The following is a 26,941-nucleotide window of genomic DNA, read 5'->3' on the forward strand; positions in this document are numbered from 1 at the left end:
AGGGAGGGAGAGGGATAGAGAGCTAGAAACATCGATGAGAGAGAAACATCAGCTGCCTCCTGCACACCTCCCACTGGGGGTGTGCCCACAACCAAGGTACATGCCCTTGACCGGAATCAAACCTGGGACCCTTCAGTCCGCAGGCCAACGCTCTATCCACTGAGCCAAACCGGCTAGAGCACGTCTTCTGCTTTTTAAGGTGTTTGAACCATTAGATGAATGAGATTTGTGATTGTATTTAATGTTTAAAAGAGTTTGATTAAATAAGTTTGCAATTGATGCTTAAGCATTGGAGTCATTTAATTTGTTGAATGTGTAAGTTTTGATTTATTGATCTAAGTAGCATGTAAATACTTATAGGAATATTAATCATTTATGCTTAATGTTTGAAGGAATTTTAATCATTTAAATAAATTACAATATTAACAAAATGAACATTAAACAAAATAGTTGCTAGTGTTATTTACTGTTTGAGGTACTTTTATTCATGGAGAAGAAACCAGCCAACAATTTTTTATAAAGTTCTATAGCAATTGTGGACAAAACCTAGAAGGAAATTGATATTTTTTATGCTCATTTCCATAATATCACATTGTATATTTCTCAAATTCTAACTAAAGAGAGTTCTGACTTTAGTGTTCTAACTTCCATTTTCAAAAGATCTGATTTAATCTAGTTCTGACCAAAAAATAATATATTGTCTCAACAACTAGAGCTACAGAATCAGGAAAAAGATCATTTTTGCATTCCTGGCTGTGACTCATATCCCACAAGAAATATGCTTGATATTCTATCTTTTATTTTTTAATGTCCATATCTAAGCTCATCTGTCAGACTGGCAAGGGGCCCACACACAAAGTAATCACTAAGTTTTAGCGAAAATAGATACCAAAACAAGAGTCCAAAAAGACAAATCCTTCAAACTGGCTGCAAATGTTATTTCTCCCTGCACCAACCATTTTTTTTCACAATTCTTTTATATATATTTATCCATTTTAAGAATACTGTAATTAATTAATTGATGCCCTATCAGTATCCAAAAGTGACTGATAAGTGAGAAATTCTTTTAGCATTAGAAAATTATAAATATTAAGATGACTTATTTACATATATGAATTTACTAGGATCATTATTCCTTTTTATGGTCAAATTGCCCTCTGTAGATGCTTCCTGTGTTTTTTTGCAGATTGACAATGTTTTCAATTGTGGTAAAATATACAGAGCATGAAATGTACCCTTTTAGCCATTTTTAAGTGTACAGTTCAGAGGCATTTAGCACACTCATGTTGTTGTGCAAGCATCACCACCCTCTGTCTCCAGAACCCTTTTCAACTTCCCAAACGGAAACTCTACACCCATTAAACACGAACTCCCAACTCTCTACCCCCACCCCAACCCATGCCCAGCTCCTTGCAACCACCATTCTACTTTCTGTTGCTGAATTTGACACTCTGGTACCTCACATAAGTAAAATTATAGAGTATTTGTTTTTTTGGGTTTTTTTTGTGTTTTTTTTAAATATTTTATTGACTTTTTATAGAGAAGGAGGGAGAGGGATAGAGAGTTAGAAACATCGATGAGAGAGAAACATCGACCAGCTGCCTCCTGCACACCTCCTACTGGGGATGTGCCCGCAACCAAGGTACATGCCCTTGACCGGAATCGAACCTGGGATCCTTCAGTCCACAGGCCGATGCTCTATCCACTGAGCCAAACCGGTTTGGCTAGAGTATTTGTTTTTTGGGGACTGGGTTATTTTACTTGACATAATGTCTTCAAAGTTATGTTGCAGCATATATCAGAATTTCATTGCTTTTTGAGGACAAATAATGTTTCATTTGTAGTATACACCACATTTTTTTAATCCATTCATTCATCAATGGACACTTGGGTTGCTTCCACCTTTTAGTGGTTGTGAATGATGCTGCTATGAATATGAGTGTGCTGATATCTATAATATTGACTGTCAAAAAACACCACCAACTTTAAGTCCTTACATCCAATTCTTCTAAGTATAGATTCAGAAATGGGGTTGCTGAATCATACAGTAATTCTGTTTATTTTTCAAGGAACCATCATACTGTTTTCCATAGCAGCTGCACCATTTTACATTCACACTGAGGTGAGAGAGATAGAAAGGGATAAATAACTCTTCAAGATCCCTCCAAATTTCTCTCAATCTAACTTTAGATATTTGGGACTAAAAGGGAAACCAAAAATCAAAACAGCCAGTAACTTAACTGTATACACCCAAAAGCAAAGTGTTAAAAAATAATAATTATCAGCAGGATGTCATTGTAGCTTTATCAGATCCAGGTCACTTGTTTTGTGGGACTGAAGCCTAGTGGCTTTCATGGCTTAAATAAAATTTTCTCACTCAGAATTCAATCAGTGCTTCCCCTATCAAGGAATCAAAGTGATTAAACAACAATAAGTATCATTTTTGCCTACCAGTTTGGCAAAATGTTAAGATTACTAATAGCTGGCATTGGTAATGTGTGAAGCAGCATCCTCTCATGCTGAGATGGTAGTTGTACAAATAAGATACAAATATCTAGGGAGTAATCTGGCAATATGTAATCAAGTTTTTAATAGGCATGCCGTTTACCCAGCAATCTGACTTCTGTGAATTTATCCTAAGGAAATACCTGGAAAGGCATACAAAGTTACATGTACAAATATGTTCATTATGGTGTTATTCATAATAGTGAAAGAGTGGAAAGTGTATTTTTTCAATTTTCAGTAGAGAATTCATTAAATAAATTACAGCACAGCCACGCACTAGATTGCTGCTATACAGATTTAAAAATAATCATGAAGATCAATATTCATTATAAGGAAAAATATTCATATATCCATATGTTCCATTTAATAAAAGAGATTACAAGACAGCATTTTTTAATATATACATAAAAAAACATAGCAAGGCATCCATCGAAATGTTAATAAGATTTCTCTCTGGGTGGGGGCAATTTTCATTTTTACTTTACACCTTTTTATATTGTCTGGATTTATTTCTATTAATGTGTTATTTTTATTACAATAAAAAATAACGTTATGAAAAAAAGACCTATGTAAAACTTTAGACAATAATAAAATAAATAAGTAAATATAATCATAAAAATATAAAGTTATGTATATTTTGAGAAGCAGTCTAGGAAAGAAAATATATGAGTGAAAAATGATTTTTAACAACATAAAAAACCTTCCAGGACAAAGACACTGGTGGGCTTGGCTTGGGTTGGATGTACAAGCTGAACCAATGGGTCCTGGCCACTGGATGCCTCTACTGTCAATCAAGACTCCTCTCAAACATGGAGGCTTACTCATCATGAGCCAGGTAGCCACCCCAATTTTTGTCTATTGTGCAACTTCAGCAAGTTTATCAACACCCTGAAGGCAATTCTTAGACCTCTAGGTTTAGACAAGGAACTCTAATTTAGGATACACATTAAAAATACTTAGAAGTGCCCTGGTTGGTGTTGCTAAGTGGTTAGAGCGTCGGCATGCACACCGAAGGGTCATGGGTTCAATTCCCAGTCAAGGGCAGGCATCTGAGTTTCAGGTTCAATCCTGGCCCAGCTGGGGCATATGCTGGAGGCAACCAATATATGTGTCTCTCTCACATTGATGTTTCCCTCTCTCTTTCACCCCCTCTCTCCCTCCCTTCTACTCTCTATAAAAATCAATGGGAAAAAAAAACATCCTTGGATGAAGATTAACAAAAACAAAACAGAAAACACTCACAAGCTAAAAAAGAAAATCCTACTGCCACCAAAACCCCAACATTCTGATTTAATTAGTTGAGGGTAAGGCCCAGGAATAAGCACTTCAGGTGATTCTAATATGCAACCAGCACTGAGAAACAATGGTTAGGCCCAGAGTGAGAAATTTTTGCTCTGGAATTAGCCTCTCTATAATCTAGAACAAAGATTCTCAAACATGGGGGAGAAGTTAGAAATGCAAATTCCCTGGCATCGACCCAGATACTCTGATTTAGTAGGTTTGGGGTGGGGCCCAGGAATTTGAATTTCTAACAAGCACAATGCAGGTGATTCTGACTTTGGAGTGGAAAAAGCAGGCAGACCACCTTAACCAAGTGACTAAGTTGGCCTCACCAGTATTAGGAGGAAGGGACCTCGGTTGCTCCTGCTAGCTGCACCGAGAAAAATGAAGCAGCACTTCACTTTAGCAGAACTCCTGCCATAAATGCATTGCCTAAATTAATTACGAGGAAATATCAAGATAAAGCAAATCACATTTTACGAATGAAAAAGAAAATTCCAATTCAACAGGCTCTCAACAAAGGAAGATCCCTTTAACCGTAAGGTCGGACAGGTTCCGGTTTATCCAATTTACCATTTCATCATCTGTTTCTGTTTCTGCACATTTTCATTCAGCCGCCCTGAGCCTGTCAGTTTAGCTTCCCTGTGGTTGTGAGACAGTGGCCATGACTCCTGTTTTATGTTCCAGATACAACAATGGGCAAGGGAGACAAGGAGCTATTTCTTCTGCTATTTATCACTCTTCAGCAGTGAGGAGAGTGTTTTAACTAAAAGGCCCCATAGAGTTAGCCTCCAGGGTTTTGGGCCCAAACTGGGTCACACGCCAACTCCTAAACAAATCTCTGACAAGGAGAAGGGAATGTCCCAAACTATTCAGCAACTCTCTGGGTGCCATGTGGTCACCCAACCAAAATGTGACTCTTCAGCCAAAAAAGAAACAGGAATAGATGTTTCAAGATAGTCAGTGGACCTCCAAGGTCAAGGCCAGAAGGTTAGATGCAACTTGGAAGGTTAGATGATTCATTTAAGGGACACTGTAGGGGAACTAGGATCACCATGGGGGAAGTTTGGGGCATGAGATTATAAATTGTGCATCTGGAAGTCAGTAGACAGCAGCAGTTAAGACATGTGAATGATGCTATACGCACAAGAAAGGAGCCTGAAAATAAGCTTTTGTTTGGTTAAAATGGAAAGATAATGTCCTTGAAGTGGTAACAGGCATGGCAATGTGAAGTGCATAAAAAACCTTCTAACCCATCTTTTTCAGAAAAGCTAACAACATCCTCAATGGTAGTAAGTAGGAAAGGGAGATGAGAGAATACATGCTTAAATAATGTAGATGAGGGAAAATGAAGTTTTTCTGGGAGAAAATGGATGGAATGTATCTTTTATGTAGTATTACCTTTTTTTTTTTAAACACTCTCTGGATTCACATCATCCCTGTTAGTCTATTACAGTGCTTTGTCACCTTGAAGATCAAGAAACTTAGTCAATACCATGCTCACCTAATTTAAGGCCAATTATTCTTTTCAGTCCTAAACACACATGAAATACAATTGTTCATCTCCAAACGTTATTCTGCACAGATTTCATAAAATCTATTTAATTGTATCCTGGAACATTTAAAAGACACCTCTTTATAGCATTTCATAATGGCAGTATCAATCAATAAAAGTAAACAATTCCTGGATTCGATTTGCAGAGTGCTCGGTACGATAATTTTTACAGAAAATCTCTTCGTTTTGTCTACATTCCAGGCTGTGTGGTCCTGAGCATCAGTTTTTAGGGAAATCAAGTTCTTTTGATTTATCAATAAAGAAAAACATTTTAGAACTGATGCTGATTTTTTAGCTAGTAGAACATGTTGCTTGGGATTCAAATACGTTGGTGCATTTTTAAGCACAACCTTCTTGGGCTTCCTAGATGCTGGTGCCCACATTGGACTGTCTGTCCCTCTTCCAGCCAGTGAACAGTCACTTATATAATTTTTTATCTAGTGTGCACCCTCAACCACCTCATCTATTTAGCTCTCACACTCAGGGCCACCATCCACCTGCCTTAATCACCAGACCCGGGTGCTAAGCACTATGAATGTCCCCTATGCCCCAAAGACCCCAAAGCTATTCAAACCTGCTTACCCTGCCTTGTCTGTTCCTTCCCAAAGAAACCACAGTAAAAACAAACAAACAAAAAACTCTTGCCCAAATTTCCTCCCCTCTCTTCCCCCAAACCTTGACTGATCCTGGTGCTTCCCCTGGTAGCCCTGCCTGGTGTGGTGTCCTCTTCCCCTTGAGATCTGTGAGTTACAACCTATCTTTTCGATGGCAATTGTCTTCTGATCTCTTCTGGTTGGCCTCACCATACCTGAATAATAATAAAGCTACAAGCTAATAAAAGTTAACCTCATTGACATATATATAACACTTCATTCAAGACTGAGTTAAAATTCTTTACGAGTGTTCATGGAATGTTTAGCCAATATTGACCATATTCTGGACCATAAAGCAAATTTCAAATGATTGAGATCATTCAAGTATGTTCACTGACCATGGTGAAATTAAGCTTAGGAATCAACTAAAAAGAACAAAAAAGAGAAAATCCTTAAATGTTGGGAAAGTAAACACTATATATTTAACCTACCAAGCAATATATTTCTAAGTTATCCTAGTATCAGAGAAGAAAGCATATACAATTAAATATATTTTAATTGAATGATAAAAGAATGACATTAAAATATATGAGATGCACTTAGAAAGTAGCACTTAGTAAGACATTTATGACTTTTTATTGAGGTATAATTGGCAGGTGATATTTTATTAGTTTCAGGTATACAATATAATGATTTGATATTTGTATACAATTCAAAATGATTACCACAAAAAGTCTAGTTACTATTCATCATTATACAAAATTACAAATTTTTTATTGTGATAAGAACTTTATTTTTTGTGATAAGAACTTTTAAGATTTATTCTTAGCAACATTCAAATATAAATACATAAGGTAGAAAATAAAAAAGGCCAAAAAATCAACAATTTAGGTATCCAGTTCAAGAAGTTATAAAAACAATAAGTTAAACCTTAAAAAGTAGAAAAAAGGAAATAACATTTGAGCAGAAAATGTTGAAAAAGGTAAACATAAAAGAAGAAAATCAACAACAAAAAGAAGCCTGCAGGTGTTGGCAAACTACAGCTCTCCGGCCCAATCCAGCCAACACCTCTTTAAATGTGGGCCATGAACTAAAAATTGTTTTCACATTTTTAAATATTTGGAGGGGAAAAAATCAAAAGAAAAATTCTATTTTGTGACACATGAAATTCAAATTGTAGTGCCCATAAATATAGTTTTACCTGAACATAGCAATGCTCATATATTTACATGTCGCTTATGGCTGCTTTCAGAATACAATGGTAGAGTTGAGTAGCAGCAGCAGAGACTGTATAGCCTGCACAGCCTAAAGTATTTTCGATCTGGCTCTTTACAGAAAAAGTTTTCTGACCCCTGGCATATAACAATGCATGGGCATGTAATAGGTACTTAAAATATACCTGCTGATTAAAAACTTGTCAAATGAATGAACAAGCAACCAATCAATTTGAAAACTTTGAAACTTCATTGTATTAGTGAAGGCAGTCTGTAGTCTACAACATCAAAATTAGCTATTGTAAAAGGGCCACCCTTACACAAAAATCTTGATAAGCCTATTCTATAATACCAAGTCAAAAGAGAGAAACAGAAAGATTAGGGAGACAAAGAGATTTAGAGACACAAAAAGAGAGTGAAAAAGTACAAACTATCAATAGCAAGTGTGAAAAGGAGGAAAATCCTACACATCTTACAAGATATTATGAACAACTTCATGACAATAATTTGAAATTTTAGAGAAATGGAAAATTTTCTATAAAAACATAACATCAAAATTTACCAAGAAGAAATAGAAAATCTCACCAGGAAGAGAAACCATATCTCTTACAGTAAATAAATTTATAAGTAAAAACCTTTTCACAAAGAAAACTCTAAGACCAGATGGCCTAATTGGTAGGTTTTTCCATTTGCTTCAGAAATAACAACAATATAGAAATTCTTGCAGAGTCTAAAAAAGCTCATTTTTATAAGTTTTATGAGTCAGTACTTAATGAGCCCTTGATATGAACATCTGACTAAAACATTACAAGAAAGAAAAAAACTACAGAAAAATTTATATATACATTTGTTACTTTTGGATAAATGATATACTTTACAATTAAAATTTAAAAGACCTGAAGACAAAAACAGAAAAATAATTTCTGTTGATGTTAATCCTCACTGAGGACACTTTTTCATTGATTTTTAGAGAGAGTGTAAGGGAGGGGACAAAGAGAGAAACATCGATGTGAGAGAGACACATTGATTGGTTGTCTCCTGCACGTAACCCAACCAGGGCCAGAAATCAAACCTGCAACCTAGGTACGTGCCCTTGACCAGAATGGAACTCGGGACTCTTCAGTCTGCAAGCCTGAGCCAAACTGGCCAGGGCAGAAAAATAATTTCTTAAAAATAAAATACATAAATTTTCAAATTAAAATAATCCATCAAACACCTAGCTCAAAGAATAAAAAACTAAACAAGTATCAAAAATATTTCAGGAGATGGGTAAAATGACACTACCAAAGAGAACAACTGATGCATGTAAAGCACTCAGAACCAAAATGCCATCAACTATCTTATATGAGAAAAATAAGTACTAGAAGATAATATAATATGATTTAAAAATTCTGAGAATGATCTTCATTATCGAATTCCATGTCCAGGTAATTTACTAAACAAGTATGAAGCTGCTCGAAAGCTTAAGCATGTACCTCTCATGCAACCTTTCCCAGGAAACTACTAGAGGACCTGTCTCACCAAAAGTGGGCAAAAGCCAAGAAAAAGGAAGAATGGAATCCAGGAAGCAGGGATCCAAAGAAGAAAAGTAAAAGGAATTCCTAAGAATTCCGAAGAGACACAGCAGGGTTAGAGAAACTATGCCAGATTGCAACAGATGTACAGAAGGCTCCAGAGAGTTAACACAAGGATAAGAGTGGAGCAAATAAAAACTGGCTGATGTGCTCGACTATAAACGCTGTCCTGGCTGGTTTTACCGCTTTGTAGAAAATTTTGAAGAATTATTAGGACCCAAATAAAAGTAACCAAATGAAAAATTACCCGGGACAGGGGAATGGCGAAGTCTGTTCAGGAAAGGAAATGTAATCATAGTACACTAAATGGCTCAGCTGCAAGCATATTTGCATAGTTGTAATAACACTGAATACTAATTTAACCCCAAATGGTGATGAATCATTGGGAAGAATAGGGATAGAGAGGTATGGGGAATAGTGGATGTAAATGAGCTAAATGGCTAGCTTTCTTAGTAGGAAATCAGTAGATAAATCTGGAAGTAGTGGTATATAAGCATGTTATTTAGAGTTAAATGCCAGAAGCAGCTAGAATGAAAAGTTTGTCTGGAGTGGGCGGTATGGTGTGGGGAGGACAGAGGACTGCTACTTTTTATTATAAGCTTTATTCAGCACAGGTTCTACTTTGATTTTTATGAAAATTAGATTTAAAAAAGAATGAGTGTACTTTTACTTCCACAAGTTAATAGATACCCAATTTCAAAGGCAAAGAATTATGGAGTTTATACTAGTATATATACTAGAGGCCTGATGCACGAAATTTATGCAAGAGTAGGCCTTCCTTTCCCCAGCTGCTGGCACCAGCTTCCCTCTGGCACCCGGGACCCGGGCTTCCTTCACAGCCCTGGCTTCGTCCAGAAGGTCGTCTGGTCTAATTAGCATATTATGCTTTTATTATTATAGATATTGTTGAGAATCCTTTTTCTTCCCTTATTGAACAAGAAGCCAAAGACAGCTTTGTGATAGAGAACTTTTTTGAGGAGAGACAGAGTAACATGTAGCTTTTTGAAATGCTGAGATACGATAAGTAAATAGCTGCTGTCAGGTAAATTAAATGAAATGACCAAACAGAAAAATGTTTCACAAATACTGATTTATGATTTAAAACAGTACCACAAAGCCACCCATAATGCCAAATAACCCTACTACCACAAACCCAATGTGTAGAAGTCAACATGTGCAACATGGAAGAGATGTGTAAATTCACATCTATTCTCTTGGTTACATTCACATAAACAGGCAACATCTCTGAACATGAAAAATAATACAAACAACGGACACTTGCCACGTCCATTTACATAGTGTCAGAAGATCTACCCACGGATCAAGGATAGAAATTGATATACAGGACATTATTGAAACAACGGAAATTTGAATCCAGTCTTTGGATCAGATGATACTATTATATGAAAGATAAATTTCCTGATTTTGGCCATTGTTCTGTGGTGCTATTAATGAATGGCCTATAGTTTAGGAGCACGTTGTCTGCAATTTACTAATAGATGATTCAGAAGAAAAAGATTATAGAAATGTATGTGGAGAGAGATAAGACAAGGGAAATGAGAAGAGAATAAAACAAATGTGAGGTAACAATTGCTGAAACTGGGTGCAGAATATATGGGAGTAGTATGCAACTTTTCTGTAAACCTGAAATTGTTTCAAAATGAAATATTTTTAAAAAGAGTATGAAAGATTTCCCATAAAAGTGTGCCATGTTCATGCTTCTGGAGAGAGTCCTGGGTTTCATCAGATTCTAACTTGTAAACACTCCCTTCAAAAAGGGTCAAGAACACCCCTTTCCCATTATTATTTATATTTCTATATTTAGTCACATTCCCTCATTCTTCTAACTAGGGTATAAATTCAAATAGCCATGAAAAATCTTATATTAGTCTGAGTACCAGAGAACAAAGTAAGGTTTTAAATAAGCAATAAAACTTAACTAGTGTAAAAACAAACAAAAAGCGTTTGCTGCATTATCAATGAATGTTGTTCATTCTTGTTAAAACCCAATAGTTACCCAAAAACAGTATCTCATTCATTTTATGATCATTTATTCTGGAAATGTGTACCAATTTTAAACAAACACTGTTCACTGTTACAAGAAAAAAAACACTTCAAAGAATCATTAATTGATTTTTTTCACTGAAAATGAAATTAAAATATATTTTTACATTAAAAGTAAGGTTTATTCATTCTTGCTGAGATACATCAATTTGATTGTGGGTGAGAAATAAATCAGTTTAAAATAAGAAAATGTCACATATACAATTTCATAAGGAAATGAATTGCAATTCAACTTTATATTTTTATGTTGCTTAATTTTATATATATTACACATATCATACATACATACTTGTTATACAAAAATATACACAAAAATTCAAGTATATAGTTTAATATCTAAAAAAAGGGAAAGGGAGATATTGCATTGAATTTCTAGTACTATTTTGTTTAAATACTTTTATAATTCAGATTTCAAGGGAACAACAAATCAAAAGCCATTAATTTTTCAGAAAGCTTTGTGTTCACATAAATTCATCATTCAAGTATATTTTTATTGAAACAATAAACTATTTGACTGGTTGCAAAGTCAAATGAATAAGTCATATTAAGCAAAAGCAGAGCTTTCTCTAACTCTGCTTTCATCAGCCTAGCATCCTTCTGACATATAAAATGCAGAGCATCACAGTGACTTTTAACCTGCAAGCAATTTTAAGCTGGACACTATTAATGCCATATTATAGGGCTGACAATGTTATAGATTCTTATTAAAAACAATTAGAAATTTTACTTTTACTTTTTTATTCAATTTGAAAAACAGTACATCTTTTTCACTGTGGTTGGCAACTTGACATTATACCTGAAGGAATAATTTAAACATCCTATAACAAAATATATACATAAACTTCTGAAAGATCTTGGTTTTAATTCAATTATAATTTCAATTCTACAGTTATCAAGCAAATAAACGAATTTTTTATTAACCATAGCATTAACATGTTTTTTAAAAAGTAAATTATTTTTTTGTGTTTAATTTTTTTAAATGTTGACACTACTGCAGATGTCCCCCATTTTGCCCCCCTTTGCCCACTTTCCCCCCCCACCCCCCACCCCCCACTTTTCACCACACTATTGTCTGTGTCCTGGGGTATGCATAAATGTTCTTTAGCTAACATCTTCACCTTCTTCATCCAGTCATCCTCCCCTTCCCCTCTAGCATTGTTGAGGCACAAAAACATTATGTGACTTGCCCAAGGTCATGAAAGGAATGAAAGGCAGATAAAAGCATTATTTTTCTAGCTTAAGCATCTGCACTAACCTTAGGTTATACCATCTTGCAAAATTAGCTCAGTACAACAGATACAGAAATTAGATACATTATTTAGGAATGTTTGTTTAACCTAAATTGCTGTTAATAAACTTAATTCTAATAATCTATATGTTTATCATACATTATTAGGAATTTATAAGAAACAAGATCATTTTCTTAATTTTATGCATGTAATGAGTTATTGTTTAAATATGACACACTGAATAAAACAAAATGTATGTTACAATTTTAAACAAGTTCAACAAAAGATGCTTTTAACATGATTTTTACAAAAATACTAATTATGAAACCTACAAAATTTAAAAGACAGTACCATAGACACAAACATAATAATATAAATATATTAAATCGTCTTCTAGTGGCTGTTTTGACTTTTATGAAAACGTTCTAACAAAGCACTCATAATGTTTCCCGGTATTCTTTGGTGCTTATCAATCAAAGCTTGAACAGCATTCTTTGTCTATTAAGAAAACAAAAGAAAAGCCATTATTCTTTTAGTTCTCAATATAGATCATCTATTTTGTAAAGATTTTAATGTACTACTACTTTCAAGAAGTCCTCCCTAATTTAGCACCCATCTCTCTTCAGAATTAATGGTTTCCGTCTCAGTACAACCATAGTATATTTCTTATACTTATTATGTTTGAATTATACTATTGTCCAAATGGATATTTTCTACACAGCATTTCCCCAGCATTGAGCACAGCAATGCCTTGCACTCAACACTTTTTTAAATAACTAAGGGGAAAAAAATCAGAAAAAAAAGTAGCAAGAAATTTTCTAATAGCCAAATGAAGTTTCACTCCTTTCTATCCATTAATAAACTGTTGTACATTTTTTCTTTATTACCATACACACCAAAAAATTATATCAGGCACTGAAAAATGAAAAAGTGAGGAAAACTTTTGAATGAATGAGCTGATATACTTTGGTTCATTACCTAAATTTCTAGACAATTTAACAGGAATTTAAATTAAGTCATAACAATTGAAAAGTCAATTAGGATATAAGAAGAAATCTAAAACTATTTGTTTCCCATTCGTGACAAATTTCAACAATTTTCACTTTCAAATTAGTTATGGCTATCTAAAAAATTGTTTTATGCACACTCACACCTTTCAATGAGCCTTTATACAAATTCTGAAACTTCCTCTTTTCTTAACTATAACTAATACACCCTATCCCAAAGATGTATTTTAAAAATATGCCTCTCTAAACCAAAATTTTTCATAACTCAGTAAAATGAGAACTATTTCATACAATTATTATAAGGATGAAATGAAATTGAAACTATGTCTTCAGGTATTTGGAAGTGACTAACACAGATTATGTTCTGTGAAGTATATTTTAAATTTTTATACACTTATTCAAAAAATATTAGGTGCTTTGGAAGCTATAACATCAATGAAACAAGTCTCACATCTCAAGGAGCTCATACGTTAACAAGCATAATCAAATACCAAGTAATTAAAATGTAAGATCATTTGTGACATGTGTCATCTGAAATGCGAAGAAAAAGTATTTGTTTGGGTTTTTTTTAAATGTTTTTATTGATTTTAGAGAGAGAAGAAGGGAGATTGGCTGCCTACTGCATGCCCCCTACTGGGGATCGAGCACACAACCTGAGTGGGAACGGAACCCGCAACCTCTCAGTGCAAGGGATGACACCCAACCCACTGAGCCACACCGGCCAGGGCGAAGGAAAGTATTTGGAAGTTAAGACTTGTGAGCCCGTTTGGTGGGCAACAACCAGAAAAAGACGCACTAACGAGGTACTGTTTGGTCTGAGTTTCCAAGGACCAGTAACATTTCAATAACAGTGAAGGGAAAAGCATGAGGAAAAGGACCACAGGAAAGCATTTGCTGAAGGAATGACGAGTTAGTGGGTTTGGCTAGAATTCTGCAAGAGGGAAAGGTTCTAGAGATCAGTTGCACAACAATGTAAGTATATTTAACTCTACTGAACCATACACTTAAATTAAAAATGCTTAAGTTGATAAATTTTATGTTATGTATTTACCACAAATTTAAAAACTTAAAAAATCAAGCTATGTATACAATAGGTTGATATAAAAGTCATAACACATTCATCCCATTTTCTAGGTGATTCAATAATATGACATTTATTGCTTATGATATGTCATACTCTCTGAAAAGTATAATAGCAAGCTGAGTGGTCTTATCTCATCTTCCTTGATCTCTCTGCAGGAATGGGTGTGACTGATCTTTCCTGTTTTTTTAAAAAGCCACCTGCTGACTTCTCTCACACAAATGTACTTGTTCTACCTCTCTGCTACTTCTCTTTCAGCCAGCTTTGGTTGTTTTCCACGACCTGTTCCTTAAATGTTACATCATCCTCTACAGTCTGTCCTCAGTCCTCTTCTTTCTCTCTCTAAACTATTCTGTAAAGCTCAGTAATTATCTCAGTGCAAATGACTTCTAAATCTTCATCACCAATTCTGACTTCTTTCCCAAACCTCAGTAAAATAGTTACAAAAACCTACATATGTAAAAATATGCACAGATATCCGGCAAGTAACTACACAGAATTAGCTTTCAGGCCTGATGCATTCTATCTCTGTAAAATCCCTCAAATCTGTATCTTGCTCTACCTTCCAAGTAGGTAAGATCTTTATCTAACTCATTCATTCATCAAACTTTTATTGAGATCAATTAAATACCTACCACTGTACTAAGAACTAGAGACACAAAAATTCATAGCATAACCTCTGCTCTTAAAAAGGGCCCTTTAATTTTTATACATCTAAGTCATCACAATTGCTAGCATCATCACAAACCATTGGTGAGGAAGAGATTACATATCTGCTTGCTTTGGCCAAAAACAATTTAAGTGGAACTGATATGAACCACTTCCAAGCAGAGGCCTATTCCAATTGAAATGTTTTTAATAGACAAATCCTCTAGTCTGTATTTAAGGGCCTAAAAATGCAGCTCCTACTTGCTTTTCCAGTTTCATTGATCAAACTGTATCCACTAAGCTGGTGACCCCAAGTCTATTCCACAGCTGTTATTAAGTGCTCTTCAAGGAAAAACAGGGATAGGGTTTTGATAGAATGAGAGCTCAAAATGATCTTTGAAACAAAGCTAAATAGACCACTTATTGCAAGCCTTCTTAAAATCTCTAATATGTTAATGTGCTTTGCAAAATTCCTAGAAGGGAACTAGGCAGTCACTCCCCACCTGCTGTTCTAATCACATTGGACGTTGGACACTGTTGTACATGCAGTCAGCTTAGCTCCTACCACTGCCGCTTTGTTCATACTCTGCCTCCTGCCCCATGTCTGCATGTCTAGGACATGCCCACTTTCACGACCCACTTCAAATGCCCTCATTCTAGAAAGTTTTCCCATTTTTTTCCCTCACAAAGCAGTCTCTTTACCCTTTGAGCTTCATACTGGTATCACTGAAATTTAGCCTCCATATTGCTTCTAGGAATCTTTCTAAATGCAAACCTATTATAACACTCATCTGCCTTAAATAGCTCTCTGGCTTTCTGTGAACAAATCAATGATAAGCCATCATAGCCCAGAAGCTTCCTAAATTTCTAGCCTCATCTCCTACAATATTCCTTCTAGCTATACCAGACTACCTTCAACTCCCCAGAGAGTTCAGGCTATTTCATGTTGTCATCCTTTTATACATTCCATTTCCTCTACCTCATTACTCCTTGTCCAGTTAATCCCTTCATGTCTTTCCAAATAGAATTCAAGCATCATCTCCGTTGTCCTGATCTCATTCAGATACTTTTCCTTTGTGCTTCCATAATACCTTAGCACAGTACTTATCAACCAGGGTCGATTTTATGCCCCAGGCGACATATGGCAATGTCTATAGACCTTTTCTTAATTGTCACATTTTAGAATAGAAAGCTCTTTGTAGTGGGGGACTGTCCCGGGAAGTGCAGGATGGTCATCACCATCCTTGACCTCTACTCACTAGATGCCAGTAGCACCACCACTTCCCAAGTCTGGCCCGTTGTGACAATGAAAAATGTCTCCAGATTGGCAAATGCGCCCTGGGGAGGAAATCACCACTGATCTAGAGCAACTTGTAAAATAAATTAATGAATTAATTTTAATATAATAATTGAAAGTCAAAAAAATCTATACAAGGACTAAGAAAGAATAATTTACCTTTTCGGCTAATTCTTCTGCTGTTAACTTTGGATCATATGGAATGGGATCACCTAAGTAGGTACGAAACTTCACTGGAAAACCTCCATATATTGGAGCAAATGGATAGCGGAATTTTTCATAAAGCCACCTAAATAACCCTGTTTTAAAGTAAACAAAATCATTTTAATTGGTTACAAATTCTGAGCATGTAACTGCAAACTCTCAATTATGTAAGGTTTAGAGGAAAGTGGCAAATAGTATCATCTCTTGGCAATTAATATTTTTTTAAAGACGAGCTTTTCATCAGTTGTAACAAATGTGCAAGATGTTAATAGAAAAATCTGGATGAGGGGGTTTATTGGTACACTCTGTACTTTCTGTTCGATTTTTCTGTAAACTTAAAAATTCTCAAAAAAACAAGGTCTATTAATATTTTTAAATGAGCTTTTAAAAATATGAGGATTTTAAAGGCAAACCAAGTACTATTATTGCAAAATAAAGGGTAAAGACTGAACCCAAAACTAGAAGCTAAAAAGTCTAGAGACTCAAAATATGTGATTTAAATGAAAAAAGAAGAAAAAATGGAAGCATAAAATAAATTCACATAAACATGAGACTAAAAATGCATCAATAAACTAGGTAAAGACTAAAACATTATTGTAAATTAGGAAAAAATGTAACAAAGCAAAGAATTACTAATGGAAATGACCAATATAAAATTTAGCAAGATAAAAGTGGCAATAATGCAAAATAAACTGACAAAATTTAAGGTGAAGTTTAAAGATAAATAAATCCAAGAAAGTCAAGCGACATGTAATACATAATCATAAGTTGTACTGGAATTTGAAAACCCTGTTTATATATATAAAAAAAACAGAATACACCATAAGATGCAAAGTAATACTTAAAATAAAATCACTAGACACTAATGTTTGAGATATTCAACTATTAAAGTAAAAAACGTTAAAAAGTAGTAAGAAAGAATTTTAAAACCACTTTGCATTTAAAGAAGTAAAATTAGGGATAATTTCTGCTATGCAACTTAAATTCTGAAGAAATGATCTGAGAGAAAATTAGAAGAAATAATTCCACAACAAAAATTAAACATCTTATCAACCTGCCTTTCCACTTTAAATTTGGAAAGAAAAAAAAAAAGACCTATAAAATGTAATGGAATACCAACAATACGTCAATATTGGACATAAAAGAAACAACAGAAGTTTAAAGTTCTTCAGGAGGGGATTTGTATGTGGATATAAACACTAACAATATAGTGCTAGGGATTTAAAATAACAATCAACCAAATTTAATACATAAAACATAGGGTATAAAAACAAACTGAAATTTTCAAAATAAAAAGAAAACGAGACACTGCAGGAAAAAGCATATCTAATTATCACTCCTATAACTAGATTCAGAGCTTATTTTGCTACCAATAAGTTGAAGGTGGGCAAAAAGAAGTAAATGTATCGTGGTTCAAAATATTTTAAAAACAAACAAATTTAAAAAGTAACAGAAAAGTAACAACTGGTGTGGCTTAGTGATTGAGTGTCGACCCATGAACCAAGAGGTCACTGGTTCAATCCCCCGGTCAGGGCACATGCCTGGGTTGTGAGCTCGATCCCCAGTGGGGGAGGCAGCCAATAGATGACTCACATCGATGCTTCTATCTCTCTATCCCTCTCCCTTTCTCTCTCTCTAAAAATCAATAAAAACATATTTTTAAAAAAGTAACAGAAATAAACCAAGGCAAATTATATCTTCTTTGGTTGTTCATCTTACTTCAATGTTATTGTCTTTCATTTTTAAAGCTATAACTTCTTCAGGGGTGAGGTAAGAAGATAGTCTAAGTTATATGTAAATTTCTCCTAACCTTAACCAACATGTTTTAACAAAAGTAAATAGGTAATTTACTGGGTAATTTTAAAAAGTCAATGACAAATAAGCATCAGTATGTACATAAGACAAAAACCTAACATCTAAGAGCTGCCATTACTTAGAACTTTATCATTTAGTCTTTAAATAGAAAAACATCTAAATAGAAAAAAATCTAAATTTTGAAACTACATAGAGTTCAAAGCTCAAATATTTAAAATATTATATTATAAAAGTAAAAAACAAAAAATAAAATATTATGTTATAAATATTGTTATATTATGTCATTAGAAAAACCAAATGAACCAGAACTTACTTGTTCCTCCAAGTGATCTAAATCCTTCTCGAATATTTTGTGTAAACATAGGAATAATGGGCTAAAGAGAAAATTTGGATTAAAAAGTAAATATATTAATCTATTCAATGTCTCCATTGAGTAACTAATGAAAACTTTTGAGGACCTGCTTAAGATTATTAAAATAAGGTACTTTTAAAATAAAGGTTTACTTTTATCACTAGTGTGATTTATCAGACTAAACTTGGTCATTTGTAGAAATATAAATTAGAAACACTACCCTCTAGTGGTAATATATAATATTTAGTTTACCAACTTTCCTATTCATTCCACATAAATCCTTAATACTCAAAGATTATAATAATCATTAATTTAATTAAATAAAATAAATGTGGGAGATCAAATTGATTCCAGGTGGCTACTGAATAGTATGTTCGCTGAGGAAAGTTACAAGACAGAGATTACCTCTACCGGAAAATTTATATAAATTTAAATGACAGAAATTAGTAAAACACCATTTATTTTTTTTGAGCGTATTAAATATAAAAATGTTCAACATCAATGAAAAGTAAGTATAATACCACAAAAAAAGGAAAAGCATATATGTGAAAGAATTCTTCACATCATTAATTTTAGAGAACTTCTTACAAGTTCAAGGTTTTCATTTTTCTATGAATATCAATAATTAAGTATAATTTTTAAAATGAAGACCTTAACTAAATGTCATAAAACAATGGGTGAAGTAGCAAAGGAGCATATGAGAAGGGTATGCCACCTTAGAACTAAAGTAGATAAAAAATTGAACACTTTTAAACAAACACAAAATATAGCAAGTTAAAGGTTTTTAGAATAGATAAAACTAGGGGAAGGAGGGAGTGATACTTCACCTACAGTCTACCATCAGTATTTGCTTAATACAGAAACACCTGTCGTGGTGAGCAGGATTTGAGATATTTAAATAAGCTGACATTTAAAAAGCCATTCCTGCCGAAACCGGTTTGGCTCAGTGGATAGAGCGTCGGCCTGCGGACTGAAAGGTCCCAGGTTCGATTCCGGTCAAGGGCATGTACCTGGGTTGCGGGCACATCCCCAGTAGGAGATGTGCAGGAGGCAGCTGATCGATGTTTCTCTCTCATCGATGTTTCTAACTCTCTATCTCTCTCCCTTCCTCTCTGTAAAAAATCAATAAAATATATTTAAAAAACAAAAAACAAAAACCAAAAAAAAAAAAGCCATTCCTATTCAGCTTTGGAAAGTGGTGAAATATGGTGGACTGCAGGAAAGAGACTAGGTATAGCTTTCTTCATAGAACTTATTGCCTCACATATAACTAACTGATCTTTTATTTACTATATCTCTTCCCTCTCCCAGAACTCCTAATAGCACAGGCATTGTTTTGTTCATTCCTGTATCCCCAGCACCTAGAACATAAAGGTCAGATAAAGGCAGCAGGAATATTAAAAGTTAGGAAAGAGTGAAGTCAGGTAAAGAAAAGAAGTCAGGTGAAGGTTTTAAAATTCAATGGAGTTAATTCACAAAGCAAGCACATAAGACAAAGTACATTGATGCTTTTGTAAAAAATTCAGATTTCAATCTAGGAAACCATCACTAGTGTAAAATAAAATGATAGCTGAAATCTTGATGTTTTAAATAGCTATGACTCTAGAATTGGGAACTTAAAATGCCCAAGGAACAGAAAACTTTAAGCCCATATATTCACCACTGTGCCTTGTCTGCTGAATTCATGTCTACTGACTGACATGAACCCCAAAGTTTGTATTGAAGTATGCATTATTTAAACACACTTCAGGGGACACATCATCCTTTAAATACCTAACTCTCCAGAAGCTGAACATTTCCAGAACTTACTGGACAGAGAAAGCTTGCCTAGAAGGCTCAGTATTCCAAGCTATATTTTGGACACGCTGTTCCTAAATTTGCCTGCAAGCTAAAGCCTTTAAGCTACAGACATCACTTTATTACAACCTGATGTTGTAGTAGTTATTCATTCCTTTTCTTGTGCACACTTTATATACAACATAGTTGCAAAAGTAACCCAGCATAACATTCTGTTTACATGTATACATGTGTCTCTGTATGTATGTGTATGCATACATGTGCAAGAGAAAGAGAATGTGTATTTTGTTAAAACTATTCTTGAAGAATCAGTTTTACATTGTCTTGGAGTCCTAACTTTGCCACTAAAAAAGTGGGAACCACTGAACAAGTTACTTACCATGTCAAAGTCTGTTTTTTCATGTTAAAATGGGGCTAATTATTATCATATTTCAAAGATTTTTTAGTAGGTTGAAATAATACATATAAATAATTTTACTAGAACAAATGCTATTTTCTTTTATATGTTATTTGTCTTCCAACTAAAGTAAATGGGCTAATTTTTCCCAACTTATTTAGATATGAAGTTACCTAAAAATTCTTACCAAAGTCATAATTCTCAGGAATCCACAAAATAAGAGTGATTTATATTACATAAAAAAGCTGCAACTTTCAGATGAACCTTAAATATTTTCTAACCAGTATTTTGTGAGCTTGCATTGATGATCTAACTTTTTAACTTTAATTTCTGTTACTATGTCACAATTGAAATGTATTTAATTCTGCACCAACAGTCTTAAATCTTTGGTCACAGTTTATGATAAATCTGTGAAGCTATGAAGGGGTTTTCCAGAAGGGATACTTGAAACATTTACAATGATATGACTGAAAGGTTTTCCTCAGGTATGGGGAAGTGCCCTCTAATCTCAAGGTCAGAAGGCTCACGGTGAAATGCCATCAGTAATGGCAACAGCACCAGTTGCCTGCAGTCCAGAACTGTGTGCTCTGCTCTGCTTTGCCCTGCTGTGTGACCCGGTCCCTCCATCCCAGCGGTTCTCAACCTGTGGGTCGAGACCCCTTTGGGGGTCGAAAGACCCTTTCACAGGGGTCGCCTAAGACCATCGGAAAACACATATATAATTACATATTGTTTTTGTGATTAATCACCATGCTTTAATTATGTTCAATTTGTAACAATGAAATTGGGGGTCACCACAACATGAGGAACTGTATTAAAGGGTCGCGGCATTAGGAAGGTTGAGAACCACTGCTCCATCCCTTCATCTCTGTGCCTGAGTTTCCTCAGCTGCAACACTGGAATAATCACACGTGTCACTTACTTACTATAGAGGAGTGCCACCATAAAGCCTTTAAAAGCACTGCAAAAGGCTGGGGTGGTACAAGATTTATCAAACCTATAATGCTCTTTTGTAAATCAGCAACGTTAAAGATTTTTGTTTATTTATAAACTTGTAAAAGGCTGTTTATTAAATTTTCTCAAATTTCATATAAAATCCTTAACTAAATTATCTAGACTATCTTAATTAATTATTTAGAAACTCTTTCAAGGATTGGAATCCGAGTTCCTTTCGCTATATAATTTCTTTCTTTTGGGCCTTCTTCCAGGCAATGTCCTTTAAAACTGTAAACTTAAGGATGAGAAATTAGAATCCCATGATCAATGTCATTTTTACCTTAAACCTTAGAAGAAATAATTCTTTTAGAATATAAACTTAAAAATTAAACTGTTTGATTAGATTTTAGCTTGTATAATTGCTTAAAAATATACTATATATCCTTAAATTTTGTACAACTGTACATGTTTCTTTTGTATTCTATATTATTCATATGGTCTAAGGTTTTGTTTTCTACGTCAGTACTTAAGACTTTTTGGAAAATAAAATTGCTATAAATTAATTTTCTACATTACTAATACAATTAATATAAAATAAAATTCAAAAGGCTCCTTTCGAGTGTTGATTAACAATATTTTAAAAATCAATTTAACAAATACAAGTAGCCTACTAAGTGCCTGTCAGTGTACTAGGAACTCAGAATATAAAAAGATGGCCTTGTCCTCAGAGAGCTTATAATCTACTGTAGGACAACAGTATTTAAATTTGTACGTTGTGTATTATTAAACACTTGGGCAAGTACATTAACTGTTATACTGGGACCACATTATTAAAGTACTATACAGCAATAACTTATTTCTAGAAGTTATATATACATACGTACAAGAGAGAATAGAGCTCAATGCACTGTATTTATTACAATCCTGATATTAAAAAATATAGAGAAAATTTCCACTCTTTTTCAAATACTGGTCTTGGGCTAGAATTAATTATCCATTAGCTTTTTCTTTTTATTCAGTAGTCCTTATTTGCAAGATGAATAGGCAAGCTAAAGGTGTACACTGGTCTTGGATGTGGCAAAATGGGTACACAAAAAACTAAAATGTGAAGTACTGGCAGCTGTCTCTAGCTAATCGATTGGCCTAAAAAGAGCACACCTTGTCCAAGATACTACTACTTGTTTTTCTCATAGACAATCTAAAATTAAAACAAACAGAAAACAAAGAAGAAACCATTCCATGAGTAATAAATGTTTCATAGGACAAAGTATAATATGGAGACCAAAAGACTGAGAAATATTTCCCAAGGCAAAAGAAAAAAATAAAATGGTATTCACATTCTTCAGTCTATTAAGTAGAATAATTACAGCGAATCCCAGAACATCTAACTTTGACAAATTCATTTGTAAAGTCTTTTAAAAAGATCTAAATATCACCAACACCTATTTGTCATTTTTATTCATACTACTAGATAGCTGATCACATTTCTTGATAAAAAATGATTAGTCATTTATTATTTGTGTCCTTTTGTAATAAAAATTGATCACAGATAAAAGAATTGCAATAAAACCAACCAACAACCATCACTGACATGTGCCAACTCAATCGTACAAAAGGATTAAAATACATAGAAGTGGACTGATTATTACTTATGAAAATAAGTATAACTAAAGAAATAAAAGAATTTTACAATCTGATTAAAAGATGCTGGATTTTGAAATGTAAAATAAAATTTTGCTGAATATTTGCCAAATTTCCAGATTGAATTTTTCAGATAATTTCCCATCCACAGGAACATTTCTCTACTGTTACACTTTAAGAGTTATATACACGAACTTAAAGTACTGCAATGACAGTATCTAAATTCTTATATACTTTGGCTCACTATTTAAGCATCTATTATAAATACAACCTAGCTTTGCTTTAATAATTAGCTTTATACAACTCACCACTTCTGCATCAATTGCAACCTGAGCGAAGCCTTTACGATTACCCCATATGATGTTGTAGGTTTCATCACTAATTAGGGCTTCTCGAACTCCACCTGGTGAAATAGCTAACAAGTGACCACTCCTCAGAATTTCAACACATTTTTCTCTTGGTCCATGTAGAGCACAAAATACATCAAGTAATAAACTAAACCCTGTAAGAAACATTAGCATGAATATGTATCTTAAGTATTTCTTGTCCAATTCTTCAAGAGCAAATATCTTCACAACCTATAAAATGTGCTATCTATACTTAAATCAGTAAATTCTTTTTAACTTTTTAAAAATCAACAAGAACTCTCAAGGTTAACATAAGGTTACTATTGCTGATAAAATAATAGCTTCATCTTATACATCACCTACTATTGATGACCTCTTAGTGATCACCTTCTACTCTGGCTACTTTACATATTCAAATTTTTAATTAAAACTCACAAAAACCTTGGAAAACAGGGATTCTTATCCTTATTTTAAAGTTGGCTCAGAGTGTAAGTGGATTGCTCAACGTCACACACCAAGCAAGTGGCAGGGCAGGGATTCTGGTCCAGGTATATCCAGGTATATCTAACCCAAAGTTCCTTCCACTAGCATCTCATAGCTAAACACTGTCTACAGCATTTATTATATCAGCAGTCACAAATCTAACCTTCCATTAAACCTATAAGAAAGACTCACTCAAGAGCATGTGAATCTGACTATGCTTAGCCCTACCAAAATTGGCAAGCCATAATAAAATCTACTGAAATTAAAAGTAAGATGATGCTAATTCCAAGAAAATTTTATGTCAATAATAATAGCAAAATCATTAAGAGATTTTACTAAAGTGAGTGTTTGACTTAGGAACAGCTAATTGCAGGTCCTAATAGTATATAATTTAAAAAATTACAACTATTTTAGAAGAAAATATAATCCTGTCAAGTAATTAAATATTTTAAGCAAATCCTAAACTGAAACTTTAGAGTACTGATGATAGTATACATTATTCCTTAAAACTGGAAAATGAAATGAGTAGTAAAAACTATGCAGACTAATCAACCTTCTCATAGGTTTAAGGATCTAAAACAAGATTATAAATATTATTAAAATTGAAATAATTTTCATGTTACATTACATTAAAAGCCCACTGATTTAATTAGAGCAGTATCATAGTAAATGAATGAACAAGGGAGGTTTCCTGAATGATAAGATCACAAAGGGGGAAAGTACTTTAAAAGCCAAAGGCTAAATAAAAATATTCACTTTCTATTATGTATAAGAAGAAAAAAATGGAAGTACCCTAATGTTTCATAAGAGAAAACTAAGTAATTAAATATTTTAGTCATCCATTGAAACTATTCTTTACTTAAGCATAATACGTGAATATGTGAATTAAAAATGAAACAAGCCGAAACCAGTTTGGCTCAGTGGATAGAGCGTCGGCCTGTGGACTGAAAGGTCCCAGGTTCGATTCCGGTCAAGGGCATGTACCTGGGTTGCGGGCATATCCCCAGTAGGAGATGTGCAGGAGGCAGCTGATAGATGTTTCTCTCTCATTGATGTTTCTAACTCTCTATCTCTCTCCCTTCCTCTCTGTAAAAAAATCAATAAAATATATTTAAAAAAAAAATGAAACAAAATAAATTAAAAGGCTAACTGGTTATATTAGAGTAACAAGATTACTAGTATAATGATGTTTTTTCCTCTAATTTTCAAATTTTACTATAAAGTGATCATATTACTTTCTAAAGAAAAACCTTTGATAGTCTATTTAGTTTATACACAAAATACAAATGACTGCCCTAGCTTGTTTGGCTCAGTGGATAAAGCATCGACCTGCAGACTGAAGGGTCCCAGGTTCAATTCCGGTCAAAGGCACATGCCCGGGGTTGCGGGCTCAATCCCCTAGGAGGCATGCAGGAGGCAGCCAATCAATGATTCTCTCTCATTCACTGACGTTTCTATCTCTCTCTCCCTCTCCCTCCCTCTCTGAAATCAACAAAAATATATTTTTAAAAATACAAATGTCTTTTTAGTGACCTAAGGATACCCAAAACATTAACCATGTCTATGAAAGGCACTGAGTAGACTGTTATTTAATTCACTGTTTGGTGTTTGTCTGGTTGATAGGTCGCTTTTTTTTTTTTTTTTTTTTTTTTATTCCAGAGCACAAACTACAAACTTTCTGGCTTGTTTCTGGTAATTTAATAACAGACGAAAATAAGATTAAATCTCAATGAGTTTACAGAGATTTTTAAAAGAGAATTCTATTGTGCTTGAAAACATTTGGTTAATTAATCTTTTTTAAAGGGTACAAAGCCTTTATGAACAGATTAAAAAGAATGTGGTCCTCAATCTTAAGTTATAAGTCTACCAAGTATTAAGTCAAGAAATATGACAAAAAAAACATAATAGACTCTCTGTACCAAAATATACATTACCTGGCAAAAGTTATAATTTAATTTTTAAAAGTAAAAGTTCAGGATTTAACTTTGAAAAATAAGGTCTAACTACCTGATAATAAAGAAAGAGACCAAATAAGCTTTTAGCTATAATCAGGATAACTAGATGCTCCCAAATTGGAGTTCCAAATGTGTAAACTAAAAAGGCAAAAAGTTTTTCCAAATGATACCAGAAAGCTCAAAGATACAGACTATCCCATAATTTGACTGTGTTAATTAACATTATGTACAGTGAAAGTTTACCTGGAATTTTAAAGACAAAGTGATCAGCTACTACTCGGCAAGTTCTGCCTTTTTGGATAAAAATTTTAGCCATGAAGTAATAAAAATCTATGGGAATAGCTCCATGATAAAAAATTATAAGCGCTGGTCCTTCTGGTATTTTTTCCATTCCATGAACTTCATAACCTGTTAGAAAGACAAAATGCAAATACTTAAAATATGCTTATTATTAAGTATACATTAGGGGAAAAACAAAGCAAAACAGTGATCAGAAATTTGAACTTGATGTCAAGAAACCATCTCTCCAATAATACAAGTAAAATTAGAGAACAAGGGTTTCAGCAAGGGAAGCAAATGACAGGTTGTAAAGGGTAGTGGACGTGAGGAGAGGAATGAGACTCTTCTAATTTAATCTGTTCTCCTCCACCAGCTAAGTTAATCTGCCTACTGCCCTTCACACTGTTACCAAACACCAATACATTTTTTTATAGCAATCCTGTGTACTGTTGGTGGATTGTGAGGAATATTAAGGTAAGCTCCACCTATGTTTCAGAGGAAAATACTCTTGAGTATTTTATCATAGGAGTTGGGAACTGATACTCCAAGGAGCACGTGAAATGTGATCATGGCTCTAGTTATAAGATCTGCTTTTTCTTCCCATCTCACCAGTCAGGTCACAGGCTCAGCAGGTCCCAGCAAAAAGAAAAATGCCTACTGAACAAATGGGTCAATGAAGGCATCAAA

General features: G+C 34.0%; 1 protein-coding gene across 6 annotated transcripts in view; it reads right to left on the reverse strand.

Annotated features, from left to right (window-relative positions):
- Window positions 1–10,995: 10,995 nt before the first annotated feature.
- The window catches only part of TMEM68 (transmembrane protein 68), a 28,508-nt gene continuing 12,562 nt past the window's right edge, over window positions 10,996–26,941 (reverse strand). For 5 of the 6 annotated variants that reach the window (XM_014452705.2, XM_014452700.2, XM_014452703.2 and 2 more), the window contains exons 4-8: window positions 26,219–26,383; window positions 23,499–23,692; window positions 18,381–18,441; window positions 16,208–16,347; window positions 10,996–12,513 (exon numbers count right to left, since the gene is read on the reverse strand). In XM_014452705.2, the coding sequence (XP_014308191.1) occupies window positions 12,409–12,513; window positions 16,208–16,347; window positions 18,381–18,441; window positions 23,499–23,692; window positions 26,219–26,366 (648 nt within the window). In that variant the 5' untranslated portion in view covers window positions 26,367–26,383 and the 3' untranslated portion in view covers window positions 10,996–12,408. The remainder of the gene's footprint in view (window positions 12,514–16,207; window positions 16,348–18,380; window positions 18,442–23,498; window positions 23,693–26,218; window positions 26,384–26,941) is intronic. The other variant, XM_023750976.1, reaches the window with a different exon arrangement.

This window comes from Myotis lucifugus, unplaced genomic scaffold, assembly GCF_000147115.1.
Source record: "Myotis lucifugus unplaced genomic scaffold, Myoluc2.0 scaffold_17, whole genome shotgun sequence".
NCBI lineage: Eukaryota > Metazoa > Chordata > Mammalia > Chiroptera > Vespertilionidae > Myotis > Myotis lucifugus.